General features: G+C 31.5%; 1 protein-coding gene across 1 annotated transcript; it reads left to right on the top strand.

The window, feature by feature from the left end:
* The first annotated feature begins 277 nt into the window (after positions 1–277).
* On the top strand, positions 278–21,459 carry LOC143063150 (protein C10-like). Its single transcript, XM_076235131.1, has 3 exons — positions 278–356; positions 13,792–13,968; positions 16,836–21,459. Exons 1-3 carry the CDS (start codon positions 314–316, stop codon positions 16,964–16,966), a joined length of 351 nt encoding a protein of 116 aa, XP_076091246.1. The 5' UTR covers positions 278–313; the 3' UTR covers positions 16,967–21,459.
* Positions 21,460–23,083: the final 1,624 nt, after the last annotated feature.

The following is a 23,083-nucleotide window of genomic DNA, read 5'->3' as shown; positions in this document are numbered from 1 at the left end:
AAGGGATGCACTTGATTGTCGAAACGTTCATTTATAACCGTTAGATGTTGTTAAAGTAAAAATTTAAAGCACAACGTCTTATGAGCCAAATAAATGCATCTGTCGTAAGAGTGGCAGTGTCGTTACAAGGATGATATATGATTGTTTCTACTTCTACTTAGACCCCAAAAATAAGAATTTTTTATAATTTTAGGGCGAAAATATTAGGGCGAAATAACCTGTTTAATGTTATCATTTAGTTTGTATTTGTCCTGGGTTCCTGTTTTTTAAAATAGTTTCTTCCCTTGCATCTTTTATATATACGGAGGGTACCATGAGAGTAAAAATGCAGCAGTTTACTGTGCAAGACTGCAAAGGTGCATCATTTTATGTCGTTAAAATAATGTGTTACATACATGCATGTTTCGTTAGATGTATAATGAAATAATTATCATTATCAGTAGAAATCATTTTAGAATCAATTATATTTTTTTTTTTTTTTTTTTTATTTTATTTTTCCAATCATGGGCCCTTGTCAGGCAAGATACAAAAACATCATAATACAATGATTATATAAACATTAGTGAAATACACAATAAGTAATACACAAATAATAAATTGATAATATGAGTAATGTAGGATATAATTATAGTAAGAGACATTGAGTGCAATGAGGCCAATTTAATATTAAAAGGATATGATATTAAGTTTATTTTAAAATACGGAAACTAAAAAATAGCAAAAATAGAACCGGGAATATAGTATCTCAATCTGCAGTAGTTCTCCTCATGACCAGTGCACAGTAGTGAGGGACTTCATCACAACAATGCAAAGGTCATCAAGGGGGGATCCTTCAGAACTAGCTACAGATACATGAGATTACTCCAATAGTGATTCTCCTCATGACTAATGCACAATAGCAAGGGTTAACATTGCTACTGGACAATATTCATCAAGGGACGGTGCTCTAGAACTCACTATGGAGAAAATATAAAGTTCAAATTACAAGTAGTAGAGGGAAATAAATCCCATTAAAACTTTTCATATTTCTTAATGAACATGCATAATTCTGATAATAAATTCTCATCTTCATTATTCATTAACCATATCAGTTTTTGTTTAGGGTCAAGATATTGAAAATTCTTGCAGCAATTATTTATCATTGTTATCATGTCTTTCCTTTGATCTGATAAACTATCACAGTTAAAAAGAAAATGTGTTTCATCTTCGACCTCATTACTACAACATCTCTTACATACTCTATTGTGTCGGGGAGTATTACTATATCTACCTCTCTCTATAAGTAAATGGTGAGCAGATATGCGAAATCTTGTTAGACTCCGTCTATCTTCAAATTTTTTAACAATATCAAGATATTTTTCACAACCAAAATTTGCTTTAAACGTAACATATGTGCAAAGTTTTCCTTCTGAGTGAGTTTTGAGATTCTTTTCCCAATCTTTTAACATGGCAATTCTTAGTTTTCTGTTGTCAATTGGTTTAGCCATGTCTGAGGATATTTGATAATTATTAATCAGTGAAAGAAGTTTTTCAGATGACATATACCATGATGGTTTCTTTGACTCATACAATTTCTTTGATTCTATAAATGCATTATATAACAATGGAAAGTTAGTGTCTGACTTTTCTAATCTGTAATAGTATTTAGTCATTGCTTTAATCATGTTAAAATATATTGGTAGTCTTCCCAACTCAGTTAATACTGCAAAATTGGTGCTTTTTTTTGGAGCTCCAAGAATAAATTTACAGAATTTAGTATGAAGTTTTTCAGCAGCTAATTTAGAATAAATATGGTCAAATGAAAAAATTCCATTTCTATATTTAGACGACATAGGATTAAAGGCACCCCATATCTCACAGCTGTATAGCAAGATGGGTTTGATGGTATGATCAAAAACATGCATGCTTGTTTTGACTGAAGGATGCAAGGATAAAAAATCTTTAGATAACTTAAAATAGGCTTTTAGAGCCTTTTTATACAATTCATCCTGGGCTACTGTAAAGGAGCCAGATGCACAAAAATGTATACCCAAATATTTATATGTTTTAACACACTCTAGTTTTACACCATTTAGCATAAAATCATATTTGTTAATCAATCTACCTGCCTTGTTGAATATAAGAACCTTTGTTTTGTTTGTATTCACACTTAAGCACCAATCATTGCAGTAATTTTGCAAAATGTCCAATTTTTTTTGCAAACCATTCGGAGATGTTGACAATAAAACAATATCGTCAGCATACATAAGGCAGTGTAAATCTTGATCATTTATTGAAACTGGGTCTTCAGAGTGTTTTAAATAGTTTGTCAAATTATTAATAAAGATCTTGAAGAGGTTTGGACTCAGATTGTCTCCTTGTTTCACCCCCAGGTGCGTTGAAAAGGAATTTGTTAAGTTTTCATTTACCTTTACACATGATTTACTTACTTCATACATGCTTTTGATGATGTTGTAAAAAGAAGATCCCACCCCAATATCTAGTAGTTTCAATTTGATTCCAGTGTGAATAACAGTATCAAAGGCCTTTTTGAAGTCAACAAAGCAGGCATATAGTCTACCACCAGGGTTATTACAATATTTATCAATAATTGTCTTGATTACAAACATGTGGTCAGAGGTCCTAGCTTTTTTTGTGAAGCCAATTTGGCAGCCATCAATTATTTTGTGTTCGACTAGAAATTTGTCTAGTCGGGAATTTAAAATAGAATTAAACAATTTTCCTATTGAACTAGTTATGGTCAAACCACGATAGTTATTAGGATCAAGAATATCATTAGCCTTATGTAAGGGTGCTATATATCCTTCTGCCCATTTTTCAGGATAAATGCCATTACTCAAACAAGAGTTGAATATTTTTTTGAAGCAACCAACTAAAATACTTTGGCTGCATTTAATCATATTATTTGTAATATTGTCCAAACCAGGGGATTTATTCCACTTTAATTTTGAGATGGCAGTGATAATTTCATTATCAGTTATTACAAAATCTAATTCATTAAAACATTTCGGGGATATCTCTGCAGATTCTAAACTCTCCTCAAGATGTTTAACCCTATCTAAAAAATTATCATTAATCTTATTTAAATCTTGAAAGTGATGAAGCCAATCAGATGGTGATATATTGTTAACTGAAGAATCATGATTTTTGTCCTGTAACTTATTAATCAATCCCCAGTATAATTTTGGATTGTCCTCATGAAGAGTTTCTAACTGTTCTAAAATATCTGCCTTAAAAACTTTCTTTTTGTTTTTTCTGCATTTGTTATATTCCCTATATAATTTGTAATAATGATTTTTAACCATTGGATCTTTCGGGTTAGAAGAGTAAATTTTTCCATAATTTATAAGATTCTTTCTCATTGAGTGCAAATCAGAGTCAAAGAAATTTTTGTGTTTCTTTTTGTTTTTCCTATATTTAGGTGTTTTTTTCAAAGATTGTTCAGCAGCCTCAATGAAAATGTTAGTTAGTTTAACTGAGGCTTCATTTATCTCTATTTTGGAAGTAAAATGCCCTTTAAGTATGAAATCTGATATTTTTTCAAGTACAGATGGAGAAGTTAGAGCCTCCTGAAACACTGTAACTGAGTTCTCTGACCACATGTATCGAGAAGGCATAGTATGCAAATCATGATCAATACAATCATCTCTTAAATTAGCACTAAATTGGGCTGACATTTCCCATTCAATTTTACAATGACAATCAGATAATGTAGGTACAAATTCAGCAACTCTAAAGTACAAAATATAATCAAGGGCACTCTCCGACACAATAGAATAGTCTACAACACTTGCTCCATTAGGAGTATAACAGGTAAAATTACCATTTAAATCACCAAGTGTACGCCCATTTAAAATTCTAAGCTGATGAGAAATACAAAATTCACATAAATCTTTCCCTCTACAATCAAGCTTTTTGTCTCTGTTTTTACGCAACATAATATTTTTATCCAAAGGATATGTATTGTATAAAGGAAGAAAATCTATTTCATCTTGTATAATTAAATCAGGGTGTGATCCAGCTCTGGCATTAAAATCACCACAAAGAAGTATATCTGCATCTTTACAAAATAATGTGATATCATTTTCTAGACATTCAAAAAGTTCTATGCCCCCTTTCTTTGTGTAAGTTGATGTTACAGGTGGGTAATAAATAACACAAATATATAGGTCTCTGTGAAAGCCAAAGAATTTTTTTTCTAATTTAACCCATTGATAATCAGTGTTAGAATTTTTCAAAATTTTCACATGATCTTTTATGTGAGGTTTTCTCAAAATGGCTATTCCACCATAATATCTATTGTTAGCCTTAGTGATAGGTCTACATACAGGATAGTAGTTAAAAGGGCCCACATTTTTAATATTGCTATTATAACCAACATGGGTTTCTACAAGGAATGCTAGGTCATATTTTGAAAGTGAGTCTATAAAGGTTTTATCCTGAGTTTTATCAATGTCACCAGAAAAGAGCCCTCCAACATTCCAAGTACACATTTTCAATGTTGAAAATAACATAGTCATGTCTTAGTCTGTAAAAAATATGTATAACAAATAAAACAAAATAAGATACAGAAAAAAACCTTCAAGTAGTTGTCTGCTACTATAAAAAACTAATATTTATAATATTACTTAAAATTATCACCAGTAGTTTTTAGAGTACAAAAATATTGGTATTGATAAACCAAAAAGAGTCAATGTTCAGTTAAAGAGGAATAACTCCAGTATATTAATGAGTCTTAAGTTAAAAGTGCTTTTTTTTTTTTTTTTTTTAAGCTAACAAAATATCTTCTTCTTTTTTTCTTTCTTGAAATAACTTTTCAAATCAGATAATTGGTAGAATTTCTTTGTTTTAGAAAAATAGTATGTATTTAAGTACTTGTAGACTGGGAAAATCTTAAAAAAGAAAAATTAGAGCAATTTACAAACTAACAATTTTTGTCCAATATTTTTTGTATACAATAATTTTCTTTTATGAATCTTAATTATTAATGTTATTTATGAGGTACGGGTCCCATTAAGCCACGGCCACGACCACGTCCACGTCCTACTTGTCTACTGTTTGTATTGCGACTTCTGGATCTGCTTCTGTTACGCTGTATTGTTATATTCAGGGTTGAATGTATTGCGTGTTTCAGATTGTTTGCCAGTATTGAGGTTCCTTTGTCGTTCAGGTGATATTTGTCATCAGATAGTAGTGTCATCATGGTGTTTCCTCCTGATAGCATGTTTGTGTGTTCTACAACCGTAACATGGTGACAATTCAATATTTTCTGTTTGATCAAGGCATTTATGATCACACCATTAGTGTGGTGGTTAATATCGTCAGCTCTAGGTGTAGCTAGTGATATCAGACATTTACTTTGAGTCCATTTTTGTCCGATAAGGTGCACTAGGTGCATTAATTTGTCAACACATGTTGTAGGTTCATATTTTTTTAGATCATTTGTAAGAATGTGCAGGATTACTAGATTTGGTTGTTCTTCGTATTGTGTGATGTAAGTAGTTGCCTCGTCTATGGTGTATTGAATTGATTTGTGAATTTTGACTGCATTAGTTACTTTATCTTCTTTTATTCCTTTAGTGTTTGAGGTACCAATCAGAAGAACTTTTGGGACATATTCTTCTTCAAGGTGTGAAGTATCTGCCTTCTGTAAGGTGAATTTGTCCTGTGTTTTTACTTGAGTTGCCTGTTGTGGGTCAAGCAATGTAAGCAGTTGTGATTTGAGGTTAAGATTATGTTCAAAAAGATTATCCAACTTGTCGCTTAAACTTCTGTTGCTGGTACTGAATTTTTCGATCTCTTCATCCTTTTTGTCGAGTTTGTCCATCAAAACATGGGTTTCATTTCTTGAGGACTGTAATGCAGTATTAAGGTCCTCTATTGACTCCTTAAGAGTGTCCTTAAGTTGTTGATTACTAATATGGAGATGATTTATCTCTTCCTTTTTATTGTTCAATCTTTCGTTTAGTATTATTACTTCATTTTTTGATGCTTGTAACAATGTGTCAAGTTCATCCACTGTTTTAGTACACTTTATTATCAACTTTACCTGTTCTATCTCTGTTTTCAATGTTTGAAAATTTGAATTTTGATTATCCAGCATTTGTGATATCTTGTGTGTAACACTGGTTTCTAGACGTTGAATTTCATCAGTAACAGTGATTTTAGTGTCTTCTTGTTCAGTTTCAGTATGTTGGTTCTTAGTTGAAATTGGAGTTTTGAGTTTCGTGTACGTGCCATTATTATTAGCATCTGTTGGCGGTGTTGTGTCGGTTATTATTTGTTTTTGTGAGGTTTCATCAGTAAGAGTCCCCATTATGTGGATAAGTTGAGGAAAGTCTTCTTTTGCAAACTTTTCAAAGTGGTTTCCTTGTGCTTGTATGAACCCAGTTCGCACAAATAAAGTTATCTTATAAAGAAAGGGGTTCAATTTGTCCTCGGATGTTTTGATCTCAACAGCGATAGTTTTAAGTGGGTCATCTTTCGTGATTACCTCGGGGCTATCTGCCCAGCAAATGTCTCGGGTTTCTAATTTCCCCATATATTCATAATAATAAAGGTTTAAAGCTCTTATCCAGGGTCTTAGGCGGGTGATGTTAGTCCTAAAGCCAACCATTCGGGCATCTTTTTTATATAGATTGAGATCAATTTGCTCGAATTTTGCCTGTTTTGATTTTTCTGTTGTGGGCTCGGATAACCTACTCGGTAGACAATCGGGCGGGTATGTAGTATCAATTTGATCATTATTAAGGAAGTGTGTATATCTTTCATCGTTTAAATCAAACATTTTCAATCACTTTAGCGATGATGTTGTAGGATTTGTGTTCTTGGTCTTGGCTGTAAAATTTTATCAGCGTTCCATGACCGGAACCGGAAGTAGAAGGAATAATTCAAGATATTGCTCTGTTTTGTTTGAATCTAGATGGTTTCAACAACTTCAAACCAGTGAGAAACTGAGAACATATAGAACTTTCAAAAACATTTTCAAATTTGAAAATTATCTTGTTATTATTTGTAACGAAAATGATAAATATAACATGAGTAGATATAGAACCAGCAATCATAGACTGCAAATTGAATTGGGTAGATATACAATACCAAAAACACCTGTTAATGACAGAACATGTAAGAACTGTTCCTCTTGTGAAGTAGAAGATGAAAAACACATTTTATTAGATTGCCAAAAATATTTTACTATTAGGCAAACCTATATAGACATTTGCTATAATAAGAATAGTTCAAACATGAACACAGATAACAAATTTATTTGGCTTATGAGTAATGAACATGCCAATGTATGTAGAAATATATCTAGATTTCTAAGTTTGAGTATATTTTACAAAACTGATAGCAAAGCAACAGAAAAATTATCATCTTAGAGTTCTGTCATATATATATATATTTATTTGTTGTATGGATATGGTAACTTAATAGAGTATTTACATAAGAACAGGGTTGTCTCCCTTGATATTTATCATACCATATAATATAATATTTCCTTTTTTATGTGTGTATTAGATCTCTTTGTCAGCTATAACTCTTTCTCAATATTTATGTACATATGCATTTATATTGTTCATTTTATGCTCTTTGTGAGTTTTCTTGAATAAATAATTTGAATTTGAATTTGTTTTTTTGTGAATTGTGTGTAAATATATGAACAAATGCCATAGACATTCTCTTTGATGTTTACTTGAAAGGAATAGTTGCCTTTCACTGACGGATGGCTCGTCAGGAATATTTGCCTTTCACTGACGGATGGCTCGTCAGTGTTTAATTCAAAGACAAAAGTAACCAATCCGTTAAGTGCTATAAAAACAAATTGCTGTTAGTTGAAATTCTTCAATTGTTATGATGATATGGGTCATTTTCAAAAATGTTGAATTTTGAAATTGAAAAATTCATTAAAACTTTAAAGTTACTTATTCAAACAACCCTCTACATAAGGATGTACACCTCTGAGGAGCCAAAAATTTCTAGAATTAAACTTTTTTTCTTAACCTGATATTTGGGTTTATAAAACTAACAAAATAATTGGTGAAGAAATAATCATATGGGGGTGCACTTCTTTTTTTGCTACGGCCCTTTGAAAATGCCCAATTTTGATGATTTTCCCATTTTTCATCGATTTTTACCTATTTTTGGGCTATTATCATGAAAAAAATCACAGTTCCACAATTAAACTTTTTCTCATACTTTCTAAAAAGATGAAGTGGACCAATCTGAATAAATTTTACTTACTAAAACTATAGGTAGGTGTTAATATAAGAAAGTTTTATCATATTTTGACGCTTTTTTGTGTAAAATTTACCATGCTGTCAATTTTGTATTTGTGATTTTTCTCAGTTTTAATAACAAAATGCATATCATTTCAACTTTTTTGTTATAAATGAAAAAAGACATATCTAAGAAATTTGAAAAGACCGAAATGATATGGGATGTACATGATTCTTGTAAAATCATTTTTTGTATCCCTCAACCATTTTCTCAAAATTTTGGCTAAAAATACTAACTTGATCATTTGTTGATTGGTCGTAAAATTTGAAAACTGGATTACGCAAAAACCATTCATTGTAAATACACAATTTTTTCACAGATTTATGTTTGCTTATAATACATTAATATTTTTAAAATTCATTGATATTTTCCACTTCTATCACATGTTTTGGAAATAATTCAAGAATGAGATTTCAGCGAGACTGAACAAGAGTGAAAAGTCAGAAGAATACATCCATAAGTAAATCAAAACAAACTGCACTTTAAGAACAACATATTAAAAGATGCAATCTTAATGATGTCATACAAGAATATCTTGAAACATTTTTTGATTGGTGGTACAATCTTTTGTCTCTCCTGTTACCATTTTCAAAAGAAATTTTGGGTTATTAAGAAAAGGTTTTGATAAAATGATAGCTTGTTTTACGTACCAATTATATGGTTTGCAAGAGAATAAACTTCTATATATATTCATTCTGTAAATTTAAAAACAAAAGATTATTTGCCAATTTTCCAGGTTGTACTGAAAAATGTCTCTAAAAATTGGCTTTCAAAGGTTGTAAAAATTACCACCAGTAATACGCGTCTCAGATAGCAATTTATATTGGTCGGCATTTTTTCACCCTTTCAAATAAACCCAACATCAAGTAAATCCCTGATAAGTTAGTTTACTTTTCTCTTTATTTCATTGGTAACACTTAAGTTTCTATTTAAATTGATTCGATTAGTTTTTGTGGAGGATTTTAACTGATTTAGTAAATAAAAGCGCTCCAATTCATGTTAAAATATGACAAATCTATCAAATATGCCAAAAAATGTAAATATTGAGATGGTTTGTGTCAAAAATGAAAGTGGACGCATTTGTGTTCATCCTCAGGCTCAACCTTTCTATATATACATGATACATGTATATGTTATGTATTATCATCAAATACAACTTACATTTCAATATTATGAACACATATATCGGATACTAGCATCATTAATTCATGCTAAATTACCGAAATCTTCACAATTTTAGCATGCTAGTATCCGATATATGTGCATTATATTGTCAAAAACAGCCCATATTGATGTAGCAGAAGCATTCTACTTTCCAATAAATAGCTAAAAGATTATATTTTCACAATTTTATAAATATGCTTTATTTTGGGGCCAAAAAAAGCGTCTTACTGAACCTACTCCTTTCCATTAGAAATAAAGAATTTAGCATGGGTGTATTGAAAATTCAATATTTTTTTAAAATGACCCATATATCGGATTATGATACAATTAACAGGTTTCTTTTCAATTGTTATGCAAATAACTAAGCTAACAAGAATAAAGTTATTCTCCAATAATACAAAAATTACATGATAATCAATAATATATTTACAATTGCATTTTCAGAAAAGGAAACATAATTTGATTTCAATAACCAGATAACAATCATTAAATACATTTTTGTTTATTTTGTTTTCTGTGTAAATTAGTTTTTTTTTTAAGAGGGATGAGTTGGCAGACCTGAATTATATTCATCTAGATTTAGCCTTTTTTTCATTAAGTGGGACGAGTTGGCAGGAGTAAAATTAATGAGATTTAACTGTTTTCACAAGTGGGACAAATTAGTAAACCAGTTTGGGTCAATTTTTTAAAAATTAGAGCGAGTTAGTGAAAAAGTGGTGGCAATTTGCCAGTGGGGCGATTGTTTTACTTCCAATTCACCCATACACATTTTCTAGAGTTATACAATATATTCTCAGTCTTTAAAACTTAACTGGACTCTACCCTTATATTAATACATACATTTTCAGAGTAGATATTGATAATTTGATAATGGAATTAATTGTTTTTCCATCTTTCTTGGTTTAGAAGTACCTTTCATTCATGTGCCTTTCTTCAGTTTTTAGTCTTGATATGCTTAAGTTAACATTGTAAGAAACATCACTTGAATTTCTATCAATAAATGATTTTTATTTTTAAAATTATAACTGTAAACAAAACATGCAAAATAAAGAATGTAGTACAACTATAGTATATGGACCATAATTTGGTATTCGGCCTTTGGTTTCTTTTTGTATCCTTTTTAATAAGTTCTAAAACTTTAACTTTTTTTTTGTGGGTTGTGTTGGTGTTAGAATAGTATTAATCATGTTAATGGAACAATTGAGTTTTTCAAGAAAAAATTAATACATTTTGATTCACCGTTTACGTGACAGGAAACCAAACAGGAAACCAATCTTTATTTTCTTTATTTTGCACAATATATTTCAAAAGACATAAATGAACACCATTACTAGTGTTACTTGCTTCATGTTAATATTTAAAATCTATTTTCAATGTTAAATTAAAGTTTTTTTTAAACGCGACAGGAAACCATAAGAAACCGAAAGCATTTTTTTAGTTTTATTTTATTGCAAAATCTGCTTGAAATAATCTGAACAGTATACTTTTTCTTAAAATCCATCTTAAATGTAACAGTATTATAAAACTCCTAAATATGTGCTTGTTTTGAAAACAATTAGTACAATTTATTCAGAAATTTCCATATTTTCTTCATTGATACAGGATACCATAATCGTTGTATCTTAATGTTTAAGCCAAAAAAATGTATTTATATTTGGTTTTGAAATTCCAGTTATATACAATTTATTCCAAATCATTGGCAATGTAAAATTCTTTAAATCCAGCAAAGAAAAAAACTTTCAACTTGGAATTAAAATCTTTAAGATAGGCACCATGTGATATTTGTGACCTGTACACCATCTACATGGTTTCCACATTTTAACCTACTTTAGTGGGCTAAAATCAATAAAGTACTTCCTTTCAAGTCATGCATGGTAAAAGTTTACTTCTCCTTTGACAATTTTATTGCGTTTCTGAAAAGTGTTTGCAGAACATGAATAAAGAAAAAATAATTAAAAATTGTGACAAAGACACCAACTTTGTACATTCCAAGTGTTACGGTATTTTAACATGTATTTTTTATCAAATTATCTTTATTCACCTAAAATATCCAGTAATATTTACTGCTGAAGCAAAATCAATCCAAGGAGCATCGGCACAATGATAAGAGACGTAATGTCGATTGAATTTTCCAAGGACCCTTTACATCGTTATCCAGAAACGAAGTGTGTTATAACGTCTGTCAAATCTGAAATCGATTTTGTCAAGTCATTGGGCGTTCATTTTCACACAAGATCGTATGTAACATTATGCACATAGGAAAAATAATTGACCCCCGGCGCAATCTCTTTGAAAATTGTATTTTCCTTTTTTAAATAAGACGAAACAAGTCTACAGATTATGTTTGCTAACATCCCGTTGGAAACTAAAACAATGTTTAGACCTAGTATTTCATATATCCGGCGGTAAGGGCGTGATCACATGTTAGTCACATGTTTCACGTATGACTGGAAATGATTAGAACTTAACGACAAAAACAATTTTAATAAAAAAAAGGAAATATCTGAACTTATGTTTCGTGTGAAATGTAACACATAACAAGAACGTCATTTTCTAACTTAATTATTACGAAGAACAAAACTAGAATGTAAATCATCTCTGATTTACCTGTTTGAACATCTCGCGAGAGTTCATATTTGCATATTGTTATAAAGAATTCTATTACAACAAAGCAGATTACATCATCTAAAATTTGCGTTACGAAATCGGAAACCAAAGTAACGCTAGTGTTCTTACACCTGCTACAGAAATACTTATAGTTCTCGGCATTTTCTTCTGACTATTCTTATTGGTCGATGTTCTTTATTATTTGAAAGCAAAAGTTACGAATTTGCCGGTGACGATTATCTATATAATAAATCAGTCAGTGTTATGCACTTCGGAAGCGAAAAGTAACGCGAGAAACGACACAAAAATACGGTCGTATAATCTTTGAAATTTGTTAATTTCAATTTTTTTTCTAGGGAAGAGTAGCATACACTTGTATGTTGATAAAAATAAAGGCATCTTTAGATGTAGTTACAACTTTTCTTACAGTAATACACATTTTTATCACTTTTCTATCGTTATAGGAAACGAGCCCAATAGCAAATTATGGTCCATATACCGGTATATATATTGTTTACCTTCTTTAACATGTTTAAAATAAGTTATAGACAATGATCATGATGATAGATCATTTACAACTTAAATTGTTTTTTTCCCCCACCTTTTTCTTGCAAATTAGTTATTGGTAGAAATTCAGGAGACTGTCAAAGGCTGTATAATGTATTGTACAAGGTGTATGTTCAACCCATTTTTTGCCATGCTTTAAATTATTGTTTTTGATAAGAAATCGGTTGACCAGTTCTTTTAAAAAACCATGAATAAAGAGAATGAAAACGGGGAATTGTGAGCTTATTAAAAGAGCTAAAAATGCGACCAAAGGACAGAAATACAATATGTACATCATGTACATACATGTAGTCATTGATAGTACTTAATGCATTTAAATTGGAGAAATACAATTACAAATATTTCAGTTGATAAAACAGAAATTAGAATTATGACATTAATAAGCTATTAATTACACAATCTACTGTAAATTCTGGTTATATACATTTTTTGTACATGTAAACTTTAGATTTCTGGTTTGGTTTCTGACTTTAGTATAGACAATATTTGGTTAACATACATGTACATGTATTAAAAGTATTGTATAAAAAAGAAGATGTGGTATGATTGCCAATGAGACAACTATCCACAAAAGACCAAAATGACACAGACATTAACAACTATAGGTCACCGTACAGCCTTCAACAATGAGCAAAGCCCATACTGCATAGTCAGCTATAAAAGGCCCCGATAAGACAATGTAAAACAATTCAAACGAGAAAACTAACGGCCTCAACCCTCCCCCTAACCTGGGACAGTGGTATAACAGTACAACATAAGAACGAACTATAAAAATCAGTTGAAAAAGGCTTAACTCATCAGATGGACAGAAATACAAGTGGACGTGGTATTTGTTTGCAATGCAGCAATCGATTATATCAAAATTTGAAAGTTATAATATTAATAGTACTGGACACTTTTATACCTACATTGATCCAACATAGCCTATTTTTCATTTGCATGCAAAATCAATCTTATTAGACCAATTTGCAGTAAAAATTCAAGCATTCAGTATTTAGAATTAAAAAAAAAACAGTCCAAATAGTATCAGGAAAATAATATACTATAATATTATGAATATCTATCACCTGCAGCCATCATGTTATTATGAGATAAAGATACAAGATAAAATATTGTAAAATAAAAGATGAGATAAACTTATAACTTAAATGACTAACTTTTTTTTTCTCTCAACAGAAGCTCTCCAAGATGTTCTAAATGCTTTTCGACTACCAGAAAATGCACATCGACTGAATGAAGCCAAAGATACTGCGGGAAATGATATGCTAAGAATGATGCAGATTGTATTTCCATTGGCAACACAAATACAAATGGAAGTGATAGAAAAATATGGTTTCCCTGGGGATGGAGACGGTAAGACTTATAAATAAGGAAATATGTAATAAATGTAGAATTGTTCTATCCCTTGCATTGCCACCCACAGGAATCTGAGTTCTCCTAGGTGTCAAGTGTTATAACCAAACAAATAGAATCTAGTTTAAAATGCTTGTTGGTTTCTGCAATTACATAATAATCATATTCAATGTACCGGTAGCCATGTTTTATTGGGAAGGTTTTCCACAATATAGCCTTTATGTGCTGATGCTGCACAAAGCTATCACCGATCAATCTTGTGAAAGTTAGGAAATGTATTATGAGCCGTATGTTATATAATATACAAATATAGCCTTTGTATGAGGTCGATAAATTGTACAAGGATATATTGACCTGAAAGAAGTATATTGACTGAGGACGAAGTGACTCGATATATCCTGTATTGACCTCATACAAAGGCTATATTTGTTATATTATTAATTTCAGACCATTATGCATATTTGAATCAAAATCGTCATTTGATTTTGTGTGAAAGATATCATATTCAATTTGTCTCCTTGACAATAACAACATATTAGTTGTAGTTATTTATTTTTATTTTTTCAGTTTTGTTTGACATCTTATGTATTTGAAGATTTTTTTCGTTAAATAATCGATCACCGATATCATTTGTTTCAAAACGTTTAACAATATTCTGAAATTCATGGCATGACGTCACAAAGTAAATCGGTTTTTAAATATTCTAAAAATAACCATGCAATATGCTCTGTGCAATATGCTTTTTGCTATCTGCCGTTTTCTCTCTACCTTCGAAAATATAGTTTAACATGTGACTATCCCTAAACGAATAAAATTTGTTAAAATATACGAATTAATAATATTATATAATATACAGTACATTCCGGTTATTTGCATAGCCTATTTGTCAGACGAAATTATGCAATAAAGCGGAGTATGCTTATATCCGAAATGACAAATTACGGAGTCAAATGACATCGATAGTGCAGATCAGCAAAGAAGAAAGATGTACGTCCATAGTCCACTTACAACATAATGAATGCTTATTTATTCTAATAAAAGTTATTTGTCTACTGTCTTACATTGTATTTCATTGTGTATTCTTTCAATAAAGTTTATAAACACATTTTGTTTTTGTTTATTTATGTACCGACTTTTCCTTTACCTGAGATACGATAATAAAATTGTTCTAAAAATACATTTGTTTCTATGACCCGGATGTACAAATTAAATTGTTACGCTTTGTTTAAAACAAACTGTTTAACAATACTACACAGTTTATAATCATTGTAAACAATAATTGTGTAATGAACTGCCTTTGATATTCAGTATTTACCAATTACACAGTGATGTGACACTGTTACTTTAACACCGCTAGTTTCGTTTATGCAAAGCAGTTAACAGGTGATGGGGCCATGCACGGGTTATTTGCTGGACACGAGTGTTGAAAGTGAGAAAATATAATAATCAGAAGTTAATTTTCTTTTAGAAAAATATTAAAAAGGAAAGATTGATGTATAAAATTCTTCAACCATATATAAATGCCCTGTAATATTTAACATAAATGTAGATCACCCAAGCTGAATTACGAAATTACACATTGGATAATGATCGATAATTAGCAGGCGTTAATGTTTTAAAAATTCACCCAAAATATAATCTATGAACAATGTTTGAAATCCAATCAATAATTAACACCTTTTGAGATAGAAGATCATAGAATGGTTGTGTTTTTACAACAATCAGCTGATTGACATTTTTATGACCTCGAGGCTTAAAATAGAATATGGGAAACTTTACCTGTGTACACATCGAGGCCTTTTCTATAATCATATAAACACGAAAGATACTGTTTTAAAACTTTATTTGAATAACACACAAGTAAATGTGAAATAATAATGAAAATTATGATGCATTCAAGAAAAATATACTTACCAAATTGCCGTTTCCGGTCAAAAATCTCGTCAGTTTTAACTGAGCATATCTAGCTGGCGATTATTTTCTATGCAATAAACCGAAATGCCACTTGTAAGGCTATGCATATAACCGGACAATTTAACATTAGGTGAATGGGAAATGGTTTTGTGCAGGAGAAAAGTATGCAATTAACCGAATTATGCTATTAAGCGGTATGCAATTAAGTGGAATCGACTGTAGTATCAAGGATTTGTATAGTATTGAATAAAATTTGAAAATACCCTACCTCTCCTTTATGTTTAGACAAGAATTAATGCTTATAAACATGTATCTGTAATGTGAAGTAAATTTTTACAATAATATAAAGCATGAAAATGAATAGTAGTTAAAAAAAAAGAAGTGTAAAACAAGGTATATATATCATGTATATACCACAATAATTTATATTACTTGTCATATAAAAAAAGAAGATATGGTATGGTTGCCAATGAGACAATTCTCCACAAGAGACCAAATGACACAGAAATTAACAACTATAGGTCACCATATGGCCTTCAACATTGATCAAACCCCATACCGCGTAGTAAGATATAAAAGGCCCTGAAATGACAATGTAAAACAATTCAAACGAGAATACTAACCTCCTAATTTATGTACAAAAAAATAAACAAAAAACAAATATGTAGCACATCAACAAGCGACAACCAATGAATTATAGGCTCCTGACTTGGGACAGGCACATAGTTACAGAATGTGGCGGGGTTAAACATGGAAGCGGGATCCCAACCCTCCCCCTTACCTGGGACAGTGGTTGAACAGTACAACAGAAGAACAAACTATAAAAATCAGTTGAAAAAGGCTTTACTCATCAGACAGATACAAATAGAAATATATGTTTCATAAGAATTCATACTTATTTGATTGACATTATAAAAAATCAAATGACTTTAAAATGTTTTTAATTGTTTCAGGTATTATTCGGTTTACACAGGCAGTAAAACTGTATGAAAAACAAGATCAAGATGTGACATTGTTAAACAGAGAACTAAAATCATTCCTCATTCCATCAATGGATATATTGCCTCCTGAAGGGGCCTCTTGATATAAGCTTTGTTAGAATTAGTATTTAGTTGCTTGTATTTGTTAATCATGAACTGAAGCTGCTTCATTATTTACCCTCTGTATTGTGTCCAGGAACAAATCATTTCTGTAAGACAATTACAAGTACAAAGATACATACATGTACATGTATTTGGATTTACGTCAACTGTATTATAATCGGACGCAAGAGCTTAGTTTTTAAATTACAAATATTTATTATTTAACAAACCTTTGAGAGGCCAGAGTGATTGATGATATGGATAAGTGACTGTGCAGTTAGTTACATTGTACATTAATGTACTGAGTTACAAAGAATAGTAGAAGGAAGAAAGTTTGAATGTATATTAGACATAAGACACTTTTAACAGTAGTTTTATGTCAAGGATGATTAAGTGAAGTCAAAGGAACTACTTGCTATATCAAGGTTGATATGCATTCTATTTTTGATGTTGAAATGTACTAGATAGCATAAATTTGGATAACTGATTTTTTTCCATTCATAGGGCTCTTCAAATTACAATTCATTTTTTTCTAAAATATATGGATTCAGACAAGAAATTAAAAAGCAACCTTTCCTCAATTATTATTAACCTGTACAAAATATGTTAGGACCAACTGGTGATAACCTCTATTCCAAGCAAACAAACAAAAATGATTGGTGGACCTTGCTTCTATTACAGATTCAACAGACAGGGGGTTATAGTAGTTAAAATTTGTATTCGTTGTTATTTATACGTTTAGTATCATACTGATTTTATTTGTTGTCCTTTGTTCAGCAATTATAAAAAATTATAGGAAATAATTGAAGGCATATAATGAATTTGCATTCAATGATATATGTACATCATCTGCCATGTATATTCCAATTACAATTTAACAATTGAAAATCCAAACTTGAGGTTTTTGGGTAAAGATTGCATGAAATGCAAACAAAATCCTATGGTACCGACTTGATATCTAAATATTCCTAGGTTTATCACTACTTTTGAGATACAAATAATATAGTGCATTGAAAATTACATTCTATTATATCATGTATATGTCCTATCAATGAACATTTCCATAAGTTTATCAATGAAATATATGCTCAGATATTTAAGTTACAAAATGATGTTATAATTGTCAAAAAATACACAAATTTTGCAAAGTGCAGGAATCTAAAATCTGTTCTAAAAATAACCATGATGTCATTGTTAAAGTCATCTTTAAGAATTGGAGTTATCTTCCTTTGTCCAGAATTGTAGTTGAATCAACTTCAACCAATGCTTTATACAATGCAAATTTTCAATATTTAAGTTTACTTCCCACTGACAGTGACAGATTAAAGCAATCTTTATCCTTCATTGCTTACAAGTACTTTGATTTGTGTTTCTTCTTTATATTTTTTATGCACAAGCCACAAAAATAGAGGGTGTCATGTTTCAAGTCTGTGTGACGTCAAAGAGTCTGTCTGTTGTCAGTCTATCTGTCCATCCTGTATCTGGTTAAAGTTTCTGTTTTAGGTAAATTATTGTCACATCAACTTGAAATTTTAAACAAGTGAACATAAATGACATTATGAAGTTATCTTTTTAATATATTTATATTTTTTTTTACAAAACTTGAGTTTTGGTTCATATTTTACAATTTAAAGGTTATATTGTGAGTAGGGCATGGCTTTTTAGCTCGCCTGGCCCGAAGGGCCAAGTGAGCTTTTCCCATCACTTGTCGTCCGTCGTCGTCGTCGTCGTCGTCCGTCGTCATCCGTCGTCGTTAACTTTTACAAAAATCTTCCCCTCTGAAACTACGGTGTCAAATTATACCAAACTTGGCCACAATCAACCATTAGGGTACCTAGTTTAAAATATGTGTGGTGTGACCCGCCCAACCAACCAAGATGGCCGCCATGGCTAAAAATAGAACATAGGGGTAAAATGCAGTTTTTGGCTTATAACTCCAAAACCAAAGCATTTAGAGCAAATCTGACAGGGGTAAAATTGTTAATCAGGTCAAGATCTATCTGCCCTCTAATTTTCAGATGAATCAACAACCCGTTATTGGATTGCTGCCCCTGAACTGGTAATTTTAGGGAATTTTGGCTGTTTTTGGCTATTATCTTGAATATTATTATAGATAGAGATAAACTGTAAACAGCAATAATGTTCAGCAAAGTAAGATTTACAAATAAGTCAACATGACCAAAATGGTCAGTTGACCCCTTTAGGAGTTATTGACCTTTATAGTCAATTTTTAACCATTTTTCCTAAATCTTAGTAATCTTTTACAAAAATCTTCTCCTCTGAAACTACTGGGCCAAATTAATCCAAACTTGACCACAATCATATTTGGGATATTTAGTTTAAAAAATGTGTGGCGTGACCTGGTCAACCAACCAAGATGGCCGCAATGACTAAAAATAGAACATAGGGGTAAAATGCAGTTTTTGGCTTATAACTCAAAAACCAAAGCATTTAGAGCAAATCTGACAGCGGTAAAAGTGTTTATCAGGTCAAGATCTATCTGTCCTGAAATTTTCAGATGAATCGGACAACCTGTTGTTGGGTTGCTGCCCCTGAATTGGTAATTTTAAGGAAATTTTGCTGTTTTTGGTTATTATCTTGAATATTATTATAGATAGAGATAGACTGTAAACAGCAATAATGTTCAGCAAAGTAAGATTTACAAATAAGTCAGCATGACCAAAATGGTCAGTTGACCCCTGAAGGAGTTATTGCCCTTTAAAGTCAATTTTTAACCATTTTTTCGTAAATCTTATTTATCTTTTACAAAAATCTTCTTCTCTGAAACTACTGGGCCAAATTAAACTAAACTTGACCACAGTCATCATTGGGGTAACTTGTTTAAAAAATGTGTGATGTGACCTGGCCAATCAACCAAAACAGCTGCCAAGGCTAATAATAGAACATAGGGGTAAAATGCCGTTTTTGGCTTATAACTCAAAAATTAAAGCATTAAGAGAAAATCTGACAGGGTTTAATTGTTTATCAGGTCAAGATCTATCTGCCCTGATGTTTTCACATGGATCGGATAACCCGTTGTTAGGTTACTGTCCTGAATTGGTAATTTTATGGCAATTTTGCCGTTTTTAGCTCACCTGTCCCAAAGGGACAAGTGAGCTTATGCCATCACTTGGCGTCCGTCGTCGTCTGTCGTCCGTCGTCGTCTGTCGTCGTAAGCTATTTCAAGAATCTTCTCCTCTGAAACTACTGGGCCAAATACTTTCAAACTTTAACTGAATGTTCCTTAGGGTATCTTATTTATAAATTGTATCCGAAGTTTTGATCTATCAACAAACATGGTCGCCATTGCTAAAAATAGAACATAGGGGTCAAATGCAGTTTTTGGCTTATAACTCAAAAACCAAAGCATTTAGAGCAAATCTGACGTTGGGTAATATTGTTTATCAGGTCAAGATCTATCTACCCTGAAATTTTCAGATGAATCAGACAACCTGTTGTTGGGTTGCTGCCCCTGAATTGATAATTTTAAGGAAATTTTGCTGTTTTTGTTTATTATCTTGAATATAATTATAGATAGAAATAAACTGTAAACAGCAATAATGTTCAGCAAAGTAAGATCTTCAATTAAGTCAATTTGACCAAAATTGTCAATTGACCCCTTAAGGAGTTATTGCCCTTTAAAGACTTTTTTCACAATTTGTTCATCATGTTGACTTACTTTAAAAAATCTTCTCCTTTGAAACTGCTGTATCAATTTCAGCCAAACTTAGGCTAAATGAGTTTCAGAGTATCTAGTTTAAATTTTATATTTTATTTCCTGGTATGTCAAGAAACATAGCTCCTATGGCTAAAATAGAACATAGGAGAAAATGATTATTTTTTTTGGCTTTTGAAGAAAATAGGACGATCCAAAAAACATTTAAATAAATTGAAAAGCCAAAATAATCATTGATGAGAGATTTAACCAAAAGAATTAAGGTGAGCGATTCAGGCTCTTGAGAGCCTCTTGTTTGTTATTATCTTGAATATTATTATAGATAGAGATAAACTGTATACAGCAACAACGTTCAGCAAAATAAGATCTACAAATAAGTTTACATGACCAAAATAGTCAATTGACCCCTTAAGGAGTTATTGCCCTTTATAGTTAATTTTTAACATTTTTCATAAATTTTTGTTAATTTTTAGAAAATATTTTCCACTGTAATTACTGGGCCAAGTTCATTATAGATAGAGATAATTGTAGCAACAAGAATGTTCAGTAAAGGAAGATCTACAAACACATCACTATCACCAAAACACAATTATGTCATGAATTTATCCGTGTCCATTGTTTAATATGCACAAGACCAAGTGAGCGACACAGGCTCTTTAGAGCCTCTAGTTTTTTAAATCAAATGCATGCACATTATATAATTATTGTATACATATATGTATATTCATATTGTATTGGGGAGAACTCTGTGTGAGTATGATCTACTTGTGTCTAATCTATTTTGCTTTAATTCAGCAAATAAAATATGTTTAAGATAAACCAGTTCTTGTTATAAATACCATGAGATGGTCCTTTAAAGATGATATGAAATGTTTAGAGTTTTCAAACAAATTTGATACTTATCATTGTCTCGGTTTCAAAAATGGATAATTCATCTGAGATAATCGGTAAACCACTATCACCATGGAACTCTGAGATATTGGTATACCACTATCACCATGTTTTTCAATGGTAATCAGTAAACCACTATCACCATGTATCAGAGATAATTGGTTTACCAGGCTACTATCACCATATGTGTAAAAGATAATTGGGGAAAACACTATCACCATGTATAACCAAGATAATCGATAAAATATTATCACTATGGATCTCAAAGTTTATCCATATAACACTATCACCATATCACCATATATCTCTAAGAAATTCTGTTGCCATTATCACCATGTATCTCAAAGATAATAGGTAAAACACTATCAACTTGTACCTAAAAGATTATCCTTAAAACCGTATCACTATGTATCTAAGATAATTGGTGAACATTATCCGTAAAACAGTATCACTTTTTTTCTCCAAGATACATTTTTAAAAATTATAACCGATAGAGTTGATTTACTGGAAATGAGATAACACTGCATCAGACTATCCTTTTAGCTCACCTGGCTGAAAGGCCAAGTGAGCTTTTCTCATCACTTGGCGTCCGGCGTCCGTCGTCCGTCGTCGTCGTCCTGTGTTAACTTTTACAAAAATCTTCTCCCTTTATAGTCAATTTTTAACCATTTTTCGTAAATCTTAGTAATCTTTTAGAAAAATCTTCTCCTCTGAAACTACTGGGCCAAATTTAACCAAACTTAGCCATAATCATCATTGGGGTATTTAGTTAAAAAAATGTGTTATCCTTTCATTGGAGGGATTCTGTCAACACACATGTACGTGCAATTATCCTTTCCTTGGAGGGATTCTATCAATACACATGCACTTGCTGTTATCCTTCCCTTGGAGGGATTCTGTCAACACACATGTAAGTGCTGTTATCCTTTCCTTTGAGGGATTTTGGCAACACACATGTACGTGTTGTTATCCTTGCCTTGGAGAGATTCTATCAATATACATGCACTTGCTGTTATCCTTCCCTTGGAGGGATTCTGTCAACATACATGTAAGTGCTGTTATCCTTTCCTTTGAGGGATTCTTTTAATACAGATGTAAGTTCTGTTATCCATTCTTGAAGGGATTCTGTCAATACACATTTACTTGCAGTTATATTTTCCTTGGAGGGATTCTGTCAATACTGATGTAAGTGCAGTTATCCTTTCCTTGGAGGAATTCTGTCAACACACATGTAAGTGCTGTTATCGTTTCCTTGGAGGGATTCTGTCGACACACATGTAAGTGCTGTTATCCTTTCCTTGGAGGAATTCTGTCAGCACACATGTAAGTGCTGTTATCCTTTCCTTTCAGGCATTCTGTCAACACACATGTACGTGCAGTTATCCTTTCCTTGGAGGGATTCTATCAATACACATGCACTTGCTATTATCCTTCCCTTGGAGGGATTCTGTCAACACACAATGTAAGTGCTGTTATCCTTTCCTTTGAGGGATTTTGGCAACACACATGTACGTGTTGTTATCCTTGCCTTGGAGAGATTCTATCAATATAC

Source organism: Mytilus galloprovincialis, chromosome 2, assembly GCF_965363235.1.
Source record: "Mytilus galloprovincialis chromosome 2, xbMytGall1.hap1.1, whole genome shotgun sequence".
In the NCBI taxonomy this organism is placed as follows: Eukaryota; Metazoa; Mollusca; class Bivalvia; order Mytilida; family Mytilidae; genus Mytilus; species Mytilus galloprovincialis.
This window is presented reverse-complemented; position numbering and strand designations above follow the sequence as displayed.